This window comes from Sinocyclocheilus anshuiensis, unplaced genomic scaffold (genome assembly GCF_001515605.1).
Source record: "Sinocyclocheilus anshuiensis isolate Anshui unplaced genomic scaffold, SAMN03320099.WGS_v1.1 scaffold762, whole genome shotgun sequence".
Taxonomy (NCBI): Eukaryota; Metazoa; Chordata; class Actinopteri; order Cypriniformes; family Cyprinidae; genus Sinocyclocheilus; species Sinocyclocheilus anshuiensis.
Genome location: NW_015542390.1, coordinates 298,470 through 311,066, shown reverse-complemented (window position 1 = coordinate 311,066; position 12,597 = coordinate 298,470). Strand labels below are relative to the sequence as shown.

Sequence of the window (12,597 nt, the reverse complement as noted above, 5' to 3'; positions counted from 1 at the left end):
TGTTTGAATGTCAGCGTTGTGGTTAGCACTCCGAGCGTGATCCATGTGACGTTATGAGCTCTACATCCATCTCTAATTGTTTAGACTTTTTTTGTTGTTGACCCTTTCTCAAATCCTCACATGGCAGCGAAATGTCTAACAAGGCTGAGACCGCTGTGCACTTCCCTTCTGGGCCGAATAAGAGTAACACAGATGGCCCAGGGTTTATTTCATTAACTCGGAGAAGGGTAGCAAAGCTTATTGGAATTTTTACATTCTGTCAGCACTGTGTAGGTAGCAGCAACACGGGCGTAAAACGGCGAATGAACTATTTTCCCCCGACTCTCACAGCTCAAGAGAAACTTCAAAGGCCAGCGCTAAAAATCTGGGCCGAGTGGATTTGAAAGGATGAGTCTCTAATCTGTTTAAACTTCGCTTGCGCCGTGTATTTTCACACCGCCTTCCCCACCTCCTCAGCTAACCTGCTCTATTTTTCTTTACATCATCACTTTCAGGTGCAAAAAGTACCTGTCTCACCATATCTGTGTCTCGGTGAATAGAGGTCAACAAACAGCGTCAGTTTTTCATTCAGCACACGCTAGTTTTGTCATCAGAATTAGGCTACATTTAGCGTTCAAGCATTATCACGCTGCCTCGTTTCGAGCTAATTTTGGCGCTATATTTTCCCAACTGGGTTCAGGAATGGAGAGAATATTCCCCATGTGGCAGCGCTTTTGAAATATGTATTAAGGTGAGATACAAGGGGGATTTGGAACGAGAGGGTTGGACTTATTGTCTGAATATTTGATGTTGTTAATGAGAAGCAGAACAGGTTTAAGCACTCAGCATGAGGAAGGCCCGGGCTACGGAAATAATGGATAGATAAAACGATGAAATATTCAAAGGCTGAAGTGTGATGAGAAATGTTCAGTAAAGCGTGATGGAAACGGGCCCAAGCCTCGCCTCAAAGACCTTCAACTGAGACTTCTGCGTGACCTTAAAGTTTCTGCTTCTGCTGACTTCGTTGCTTACATGACAGCAGGAGTTATTCTACAAAAAGCGCAAGAGAAAACCTTATTCTTGTTTGGAGTGTTACTGAGGAATGGTGGAAGATATTCGTTTGATGGATGTTTGATTTATGGGAGGAGGTGGAGATAGGCAGGAGAATCTGAGGCTAAAATGAAATGGGACAGTACCGGGATGGTGTGTAACCTTTCAGAGGAGGAAAGTAAATGAAATATCAGTCCTTTATGGATGCCCTTGAAACTAAATGATGACAAATGCTCAGCATTACAGAGAGTAGCGAGAGGGAGAGAGAGAGCTTTCCAGTAGACATATTCCTTACTATGTACCTTGGTATAACCATGTTTTTGTTTTGTCATGGTACCATGTTACTGAAGTTTTTAGACTGCATCATGATGGTAATGGTAATACCATGATATGTTTTATAAGGTACCATGCAAATCCCATTCTAATAGTATTTTAATGGTATGACAGATATTTGATATAGTTACGGCTACCTATTTTGATGTTATTGATGTTTTTATTAATGTCTAGGGATGTAGGAAGTCAACACAAAAGCATACATTAATAAAGGAAAAATTAAAAATGTTATTAGAATCTTTTAGAATCTATTAGAAGAATGTCTCTAGAATCTTAAAAAAATTGTTACTAATGAAATGAGATGTGTGAAGTAATGAATCAAACAGAAACCAGAAATGAATATCAGCAAATGTTTAGTAAAGTATTGTGTCCACCAAAACAATAAACAGTTTATATAAATAATATATAATATGTAATGTTAATTGTTAAATATAACAATATTGTTTTTCCTGGTTTTATATATAGTATATAACAATGTATAGTAATATTTTACTTTTTTTTTATAAACCAGTGAACAAATTAGTTAAATACACATGGAGAGTCTCATTTTAATTAATTAATTAATTAATTCATTCATTCATTCATTCATTATATAACCATGGTAATGCACAGTATCAAGTCATTGAACTGAAAACTTTAAGTAGTAGTAGTATTTAATTTTTATATATATATATATATATATATATATATATTTATTTATTTTTCTATTTATTTTTTTAACATTTTTGTAACTTAGTAGATGCAAACTAAAAGATGAGAACAGATGAGATGCTGCTTTATACAGCTTTATACTGCTTCAGAACAGTGACACATCATAGATATGAATGCTTAAGCTGTTGTAAAATAGTGTGAAGTGTCAAAACTACAAATTGTTCTCTTTATAATCAACAAAGTCTACAGAGAGCTCATGACAGTATGCAGAGTAGGCCGTAGTTTGCTGCTTGGTGTTGAACTGTTGCACTGCAGTATAAACACTATGGCATCATTTCTACTGGTTGACACTGGTTGTCGAGTCAGAAGGTGAATGCACCATTATATGACCTGCTCCTGTGGCCCAATGGTATCCTTCTGCTGGCATTTTGCTGTAAAGAAACAGAAATGTCATGCTATTTTGGAAGCAATTTTCTTAAGTAGTAACAGTTGGACGCTTTGGTTGATAAGTTCATTTTGCCAGTTCTCATGCATACTTTCATCCTTTACAAAAGTGCTTTGTGTTGTTTCCTTAATGTCCAGTTTTATCCGTTATTGGTGAAATAAATGCTGGGTAAATGAAAAAAAATGGCGATTTTAGAGCCTTTTGCATAATAGAAATAAACCTGGTTAAAACCTGTTGCAATTTGCTGTGAATAACTAACATAATGCTTTTGGCTGAACGGTGCACACCACATGTACTTTGATGACCCTTCATTAGGACTGAACTGCAAATCCCATTGACAATTTCCGATTAGAAGCCCATTAAATTAACCACCCTTGAAATCCTGGCAAGTCCAAAGCGCTTGGCGATGCTGTCATACGATGGAGTTTAGGAGGTTGGCGCGAATGAATATGCGATGCGGACAATTGTTTTGCGAGCAGATGTGTTTTGTTGTTTGAAACTGAATGTCATTCATGAGCTGGCCTCGTTCTATACACTCAGTATGCTTTGCATTTTGTTGATTTTTGAGGCTTTCAGACGTTAACAAGTTCAAAACTGTTTCTGCTGTGAAATAGCTGCATTACTGAAGCATACTTAATTATTTAATTAAAAATCCCCTTTTCTTTCTAGCATCTTATGCGATGCGGACAATTGTTTTGCGAGCAGATGTGTTTTGTTGTTTGAAACTGAATGTCATTCATGAGCTGGCCTCGTTCTATACACTCAGTATGCTTTGCATTTTGTTGATTTTTGAGGCTTTCAGACGTTAACAAGTTCAGAACTGTTTCTGCTGTGAAATAGCTGCATTACTGAAGCATACTTAATTATTTAATTAACAATCCCCTTTTCTTTCTAGCATCTTGGTAATGGAAAAAGAAAAACTTTCATCCATAAGTTCTAGTAAAATATTAACTAACTTTAATTGAGTTTCCAGAGCCCAAGAGCTTGAACTCTGCTTTACATTAAAGCCGTTTGATATGCCGTGATGCTGCTTTTCTGCCGTGTTTGTAGTTTGTTTACTTTATTTCGCTTGCTTCAGATTTTTCAAGTCTAGAACATTTCTTTTTTTAGCCTGTGATGTGTTCACAGAGTTTTTTGCACCGCAAGACTCCTTTTTATAACCCAGAGGAGTTTACTCACAAATGATGAGGTTTCACACAAATGATTCACTTGCATTAATCCCACAGCCTTGAGCTCCGTGTGGATTCACTTACAAAGTAAAAAAACCCTGACAGCTGATGAAACTTCGACCGCTCGTTTATCCGACCACTTGGACGTTTCGCCGTGAGTCAGTCTATTGAGTCGCGGCGGCTAATCAAGTTGAGGTGAGTTACTTTGAGCTTTCTCTGGTTGTGTGCGATACCACTGCCAGAGGGCTGGCCGGTCCGCTTTCATGGTTCAGTCATACAATACTTGCCATGCTCCCATTGAAATGTAGTTTAGAGGTGAGAATTTGTTGAGGAATAAAACTTAATCAATCCTCAGTAGGTCTGCTCAGAGAAAATTGGCAGCTCGGGAGAGTCATTTGAAGTCCCGTGTCGTAATTGTAGGCATAGCTGCAGGAATGTCTCGGTTTTATCTCGTTCGCTGTCGCAGCTATTAAGGTCAAAATGACTTGTTTGATAGCAATTGAACGACATCCTTCCTGCTCCAAAAAGGCTTTTGAAGTGCATGGCGGTGTTCTGCTTATGCTAATGTCTAGTTGTCTCCATTACGTGTCAATGTTGAATTCTGATTCACCCTATAGTTGCCGATCAAAATGTTGAACTTGGAAAGATCACACGAGATCTTGACTGTCAAAGTTAATGGAACAGATCTGCGCATCAGGGTCCTTCTGTAATTACCTGGCACTTCCCACCGCGAAAGCCTCGAGATCAAAGGGGAAAGACATGAAAGGCATTGGGAAGATTCACCTCACTTCTTTCCTTGGGTTTTCCTCTTCCTGTTCAGTCTGATATTGAATGGTTGACCCTGCAGCATGCATAAGAGGACATGTTAGGTGTGACTAAAGCCTGAAGTATGCTTCGTTTTTATGTGTATTTTACCAATCAGTTTGTCCACAAGGTTGCAACACTGAATCTGGCCGTTGGTTTACAAATGAAAAACGAATATGGTGCGACAACAACAATAAACTACTGAAGACGGTAACAGTAATAGACGCCTGTGTTGACGAGCACTTGCGTGAGGTGGTTCAGAGATTATGCAACTCTAGTTTTAATGAATATAACAACATTTTTATCGCTCATAACTGGACAAAGGTGAAAATTTCGAAGGATTTTTGAAACGCTGCTTCGTGAAGCTTCGAAACCTTTGCAAATCATTTGTTTCAAATCAGTGATTCAGAGCGCGTATCAAAGCACAAAAGTCATGGGATTTCAGTAAGCGAGGCTTCGTTACATCGTAACTTTTACGTAATTTTTTGAAATTTCAATGGTTCACCACTAGGGGGTGATAATGGTGAACCATTGTCTATGTGGTTTTTACCTAATCTCAGATCAGTTTTATATGTTTGTAGATATTTTAATGACACATTTGTTTAATACAAAGGAAGAGTTAATAGTCTCTTATTGGCCTGGTTAACCGATGTCTCCATAAAACAAACAAAACAAGCCCTACAATAAAAAAAAAAAAAACATTATACAGGCACTTCACATTTATTGGTATTAGATCATTTGTTAATTGCATTTTATAGATTACACTTTCAATAAAACATTTGAATTCGACTGTAAAAGGTGTTTTATGCATGTTTGGCCTAAGCATAATTTTCAATTAATTTAAAGTTTGGAACAGCTTTGTTTCTAATATCCCAATGTGCTTGTACGCAATCAAATAGAGTATTTAAAATTGCATTCTAAAAAATTCACTTACATTCACTTACAAAATGCTTAATATGAAAAATTTCCTAAAACAACAACCAAGTATTTTCTCACATATTTTTCTCATCATAAACATTGTCTACTGCTAAGATGGTTATACCCACATTCATATTTGTCTGTTCTAGAGACATGATTTGATATTTTTACTTATTATTTTTCTTTTTGTCTGTTCTAGAGACAAGTTATTACAGCTTTTTGATAAAGCTCTATTTGGTTTCCTTTTGAAAAATGTTTCAAATTCATGTTGCCGTTTCGAAGAGTAGAGCCTGTGGTTAAGTTGAGGATTTGATGCAAAACTTGAAGATTATATACTGTACGTTTTGTGTGATTGCCTTAAATTTGTTGAGTTGTGCATTTTTAATTCTGAAATCAGTATAGCAATCCATAACTATATGATTTAAATTCTGAATCCACCGGAAACTTTGATTTGTTAATGATGGATGTCAGGGATTGGCTGCCGTCCCACATTTTTGCCCATCATTTATTTAAATTTCAGCATTTCTGGTTTCTTGTCACAAACGTCTCATCAAAACATGAAACTGATCTGTCGTCTCATATTTGTCAGCAGTTTATTTGTAACCATCATCATTAGCATTTCAAAATGGTGCAGACAAACAGTCTCTGTTTCTGGCAGGACACGTCCATTCTTATCTTCTAATGTCCATATACAGAAACAACAACTAAGTAAGGAAACCGAAGTATTGTATTGCAAATTTGTGATAGAGCAGAGCTGAACTGGGCCTGTAGCACAAAAGCAGCCCTTGAACAATCTGTGCACTTAAGATAACAGGCCCGTGGATGCTTCTAAAACCCTGCAATCTCTTTGCCTCAGACTGGAGCTGTTTTTCAGTGAAGGTCACTCAAAACTTTATTTCACTGTCCTGGTTCAGTCTTTTTTCATTTCTGTTTTGTTTATGCTTTTCTCTAAAAGGATAAAGATGACACTCATGGATGTGAGGCATATACTGGACTTTTTTTATGTATATGCCAGGAATTAAATATTAGTGGTGTTTTATACTGTTAAGTGAGTTTTGAGTTCCAGCAATTACAACTAAAGTGCAACTCTTTGCAACAGTTTGTAGTCTTCAAATGTTTGATTTAGTATGCTAGCTATTAGTACACACCAGGAAATGATTAAATGGTTAATTAATATATTTGTGTGTATACAAGTTCAGCAACTAGGTAGAATTTAATTCTGATTCTTCTGATTCTGAATCTGTTTCTTAAGAATCCTCTAAATCTTCTGATTGTTATTTATGTATTTATTTATTTAGATGCTGGTTTTAATGTATTCTGGTTATTCAAATTCTCAATATATTGATTTGAAAAGTAATGTTATTTTTCTAGTTCTAAATCTACTACTAATTTAATTTTTAATCTGATGATTCCAATTTTAAATGTACTTTTCTGATTCAGATTCTTCTGATTCTCAGTCTACTGATTTTGAATATTTTTGTTTCTGATTACAATTATTTTGATTCTGAATCTACTGATATTGATTCTGATTTTAAAATTACTGATTCTAATTCTGAATCTACTTGAAGTATTTATTTTGACTGATTCTTCTAATTGATAATCATTTTATGAGTTCAAATTCTAATTCTCCAGATTTTTAATGTATCTGATGATTTGTGTTTGTTTGTTTGTTTGTTTGTTTATTCCTTCCTACTTCTGAAACTGCTGATTTAAATTTTAAGTCTTGTGATTCTGGTCTTGAATCTGTTTATTCTGATTCTCAGTCTACTGATTTTTAAATTGTATAATTCTGATTCCAGTTCTTCTGATTCTGTATCTCTTAATATTGTTTCTGGTTTTGAAACTACTCATTCTGATTCTTATTCTGTTGATTCTGACCAGAATAGTTTTCAGATCTTCCTGTGGTCACCTGAAGCTACTGTATAGAAATGGACATGGTGACTTCTTTTTTTTACTCTCTCAAAAGCAGTGTTTTGTCATTTTCTCCCTGTAAGAACTCTCGAAACGCCAGGAAACTACTCATTCTGATTCTTATTCTGTTGATTCTGACCAGAATAGTTTTCAGATCTTCCTGTGGTCACCTGAAGCTACTGTATAGAAATGGACATGGTGACTTTTTTTTTTACTCTCTCAAAAGCAGTGTTTTGTCATTTTCTCCCTGTAAGAACTCTTGAAACGCCAGAGAGCTGTAGCTGCAGTTTACTGGCTATTCATGGAGCTTCAGTGCATTTAGGCCTAAAGACAGGCCTCTTAAGTCCCCATAAATACTGTGTGATTTATAAACAAATACCCTGTTTGATTACGAGTGCAGGCTGAAGTGACTGAAGTGAGCTTGTTTGTGCGGCGGCTCTCCAGCTGAAGAGTGTGTGCGGAAAACGACTGAGCCGCACAATTAGCAAACAGACATGCATCTAAACATCAAGAACTGTCATTCAGATGACAACTGGATGAGAGAAAATGATGCTAAAGAGATTTGTGTCAAAAATATACAGCTATTCAGAATTATTATTAGGATGATTTTTGGATGTTCGTTTCTAATATTTTAGAACTTGATTGTTCTTTTTCATGGTTATTTTAAAATCAATGTGTAATTTTCTTTCTTTCCTAAAACCATCTATGCAAAAGAGGCTCTGTAAGGAGGTCTCTCTAGCGAGAAGAGCAGTGGTCATAGCAGTCTGTCAGTGCATCGTCTTAAGGGCATTTATTTGACATGCTTTAATTTGGCCAAAGAAACAAACGAGAAGTCACTTTGAATTAGGATGATCATACACCATTTTAAAATCAGAGCATGAGCGAAAAAGACAGCAGAGAAAAGTATAACTGGACTCGTCTGGTCACAGTTCTGCCTGCTAGCGAGGAGTAAATAGCTGAACGTGAACCATAGAGCACCATCGTTTACGAATCAACAGACTCAAACTGCTTCACACAATAGCGTCTCTGTGTTGGCTTGCATGTGAGTTGCTGGTTCCATTTATTCCGGTGGATGTGTGAACTGTTAAAGTCGGCAGAAATCAGGACAAAAGCTGATGAATTAACCTCCCCGATAACTCTATGCAATTTTCTCCTCTTTGCAGCATTATACAGTGCAGGGGTGTGTGGCTGCGAACAGTTTTCCACAGTGCATGCGCTCACAATTTAATGAAACCATTTTTTTTTTCAAATGTATCATAGTTTAAGTCCTAATTGCATTTCGAGGGGGGTCCACCGGTAAAAATAGCATTCCAGGGGGTAAAATAAACGTTTTTTGGAGGGGTTCCCCAAACGGCGGACTTGGTAACACTATAGCGTGCCAACTTGATGTTTCCTCTGAAGACTGCTTAGATGTGTTCGACTTGAAGCAGCGCTGCTCAGACCGATCGGTGTGTGTCATCAAAGTACTGCGAGAGCTATAAGAGAGCGGACGTCTCCTTATGCTTTCTCTCGCCATACTTTGATGTCATACACCGATCGATCTTCAAGTCGAACACACCTCTTTACTCTCGCATATCACATGACCGAGTGTAATCGCAGCCTCTGCGATTGAAAAATCAATTTTTTTCATATCGCGATATTGTCGCAAATGCAATTAATCGTTCAGCCCTAGTATTTACTTATAATAGATCAGCCAGTGTAATTAACATAACTGTTTGTCTGTCCTTAGCTGGTGGCGGTGTATGAGGAGCAGGACCCCCATCATGGCGGTGACGGCACCAGTGCGAGCTCCACAGGCACCCAGAGTCCAGAGCTCTTCAGCACGAGTGAGCTCAACTCCAGCAACCTGTCGGCCTTCCAGCCCTACCAGACCAGCAGTGAGATCGAGGTCACCCCATCGACCCTCAGGACCAGTGAGTGACCATCTCATTCAAACTCTAACACTGTGTCCTAACCAGACGCAACCTGACAAGTCTCCATCAGCAAATACCCAGAATCCTCACTGAATGAGAAAATGATAAGGATGAAGGATTGTTGGTTTAATTTGATTTCATTGTATTCTGGCTTTAGTTTTTTTTTTTTTTGGTTGATTATTCTGATTCTGTTGATTCTGATTTTTACAATACTTATTCTGATTTGATTTAAATCTACTAATTCTCATTGTTCTGAAACTTTCTGATTTGATTCTTCTGAACGTCAGTCTGCTGATTTTGATTCTGATTTTGAATCTACTGATTTTGATTTGATTCTGTTGATCGTCAGTCTTCTGATTTTGAATCTACTAATTATCGATCTGAATCAGAATCTTCTAATTTTTTTATCTAGTTTTCAGTCTGCTGATTTTGATTTCTGATTTTGAATCTTCTGTTTCTGATTGTTCCGAATCTTCTGATTTGATTCTGATTTCAAAATGACTGATTCTGATTTCTTTGCTCAGATTGTCAGTCTGCTGTTTTTGATACTGTATTTGAATCAACTAATTCAGATTGATCTGAATCTTCTGATTTTGATTTTTAAAGTACTGATTCTTATTTAATTGTTCTGATTGTCAGTCTGCGGATTTTGATACTGATATGAATCTACTGATTATCATTGTTCTGAATCTGAATCTTCTGATTTTTAAAGTACTAATTCTTATTTGATCCTTTTAATTGTCAGTGTACTGATATTGTTTCTGATTTTGAATCTACTGATTCTCAGTGTCCTAAATCTGAATCTTCTGATTCTGATTTGATTCTTCTGACCGTCAGTCTGCTGTTTTTCATTATGATTTTGAATCGACTGATTATCACTGTTCTGAATCTGAATCTTCTGATTTAAAGAGAGTACGGATTCTTATTTTATCCTTCTAATTATCAGTCTGCAGATTTTGTTTCTGTTTTTGAATCAACTGATTCTCATTGTTCTGATTCTGAATCTGAATCTTCGCATTTTAAAGTACTACTTCTTATTTGATCCTTTTAATTGTCAGTATATTGATTTTTTTTTCTGATTTGATTCTTCTGATTGTCAGTCTACTCTGTGGATTTGGTTACTGATTCTGATTGTTCTGAATCTGAATCTTCGGATTTTGAAAGTACTGATTCAAATTTAGGCTGTTTTCACACTTGGTTTCATTGCTTGCTGTGAACCACTGTCAGTAGTAAAAGTTGTGCAAAACTTGCCTTGTCATAAATCTGCTTGTTTCTTTTGAAACTATAGTTCAGTCAGCGGCCTGCTTTCTGAGGAGAGGTGGTGTGTGGGTTCGTAGAGCACAGTGTGCGCTCTGTTAAAGTTGTGTTTGACACTGGACGTATGGGGACTGAGTTGAGCGGGCAGGTGAAATCATCTAGGGAACCGCCGCTAGAGAAGAGCGAGACACACTCAGTCAGGAGTGGAGAGAAGAGAGGATACAGCTCTGATTAACTGTGACAGCTCAGATTCGGCCTGATCCACACACACTCAAGAGTTCACATCATACAGCCTCATTTGAATATATATTAGTTAATTCGGATTTTGTGATTGAATATAGAATAAAGCTTTAGAGAATGTGAATGTATTTCTAATTTTGTGATGTGGTGTGCATAAAACATGATGTTAGCGGAAGAGGATCAATTTTGAACTAACCATGTGTCTTCTCTCCAAGAAAACAACTTCTGTTTCTGTCCTGGTCTCTTTCCAGAGCACACACACATTAGTTGTACTTCAGGTGAATGTGTTCCCATGTTACCAGGCTCTTCTATTGTCTATTTGAACCACTGATTTTATTTATTGTTGGGTCTCAGAGGGAGGTCTGGAGTCGAGTCGAGTCGAGTGTGTGAATTCCCCAGCATCATGCGAACGCTGCTGGCAGGAATTTAATTATTTTATATTTGTGTGTGTGTGTGTGTGTGTGTGTGTGTGTTGAAGGGTTTTGTTCAACATTACTCCAAAATACACCCTGTAAATGTTCTTCTGATGTTTACTCAGTGCATTTTTTATTTTGGTCGCGCATGCAATATTTGATCATATTGCTGTTGCCGTATATAATGATAACACACTATTAAATAATGTTTGTTTGTTTTTTGCCAAAAATAATGATTTATCATACATTTTTACCATGATGTCATTCAGTGTAACAGTAGTTTATACAGCAAATAAATCTTGTCAGACAAATCATTAAAAGACTATAAGGATTATAGTGCGGCCCACAAAATACTAATTAATTGTCATTTTAAATCTTTACCAGTCTTTGCCACTGTCCTTCAAACCGCTAGCTTTTACCCATTCGTCAGCAAGAAGAATCACTTTAATAGAATAAAATATATATGAAATATATTTGTTACGCTGAATGATGATGGAACATTATTTCACCCATATTTTGACTTTTTTTTCTCAAAAGTAATTTGAAAATTTGAAGTAGACACTTTACTTGCATTTAATATGTTTTCTATGTATGTAATTTATTGTCTTTGACCCATATATAAGTTAACTTTTTAGTTGATACTGACAAAAACAAACCCACTTGCTGTGTTCCAAAACATATTGAGCTGCCAACCAAAACAGCATTTTAATGCACTCCAAACACCAAGGCAGCTCCAAACTCATGCATAATGCACCTCAGTCTGATCAGATTCAGTATGTATCCTTCAGGCCCAGAATGCACTGCAACAAACAATAAATCAATTAATTGTATTTCATTCAGTAGATAAAGTGTCATTGCGGTTTTAGCTAATTAAAAAGGACCTTTTCACCCAATATTTGGTCTTATTGGAATATTGTGCAATTGGGATGAATTGAAAGTGTGAGGAGTATATGCTTTTTCAAGTAACTTTTTATGATGGGTGCTGGCTTAAAATGTAGCTGCGTATCTAGACAGTAGACAGCAGGGCAATAGGTTTTGGAATATTACTAATCTTTGTATTCTATTTTTTGGTCCACATCAAGGTTCAAGCTTAAAATGTATGTGAAATTACAGCGTAATAAAACACTTCAATTTTTTAACCTTCATTACTTAATTTTACATTTACATTATAATTTAATAAATTGCATTTGCATTGTATTTTTATTTATTTATTTATTTTAATTTTACATTGTAATTTGTATTTTATATTTAGAGAATTTTACACCACAGGACATATCAGCTTCCCATTTATGATGCCAAGAGAATATGACATTTTCTGTTTCCAAATCTCCTCTGAATCACAGTTTGCCCTCAGCGACCAGCTTGATTATGGATAACCAGCTCTCTTCATCAGTCTTTCTCACTGTCTTATATTGATGATAGATAAAAAGTGAGAGCCGTTCTTGATGACTTCCCAAAAAAAACAAAAACCTCTAGAAATCCTGCTGGGACCCCAGGAGAAGGAAGATGAGCAT

At 36.5% G+C, this 12,597-nt stretch overlaps 1 protein-coding gene across 1 annotated transcript in view; it reads left to right on the top strand.

The window, feature by feature from the left end:
• Positions 1-12,597, top strand: part of LOC107692754 (partitioning defective 3 homolog) — a 444,353-nt gene that overhangs the window by 138,721 nt on the left and 293,035 nt on the right. The window contains exon 3 of the mRNA XM_016491924.1: positions 8,990-9,173. Within this exon, the coding sequence (XP_016347410.1) occupies positions 8,990-9,173 (184 nt within the window). The remainder of the gene's footprint in view (positions 1-8,989; positions 9,174-12,597) is intronic.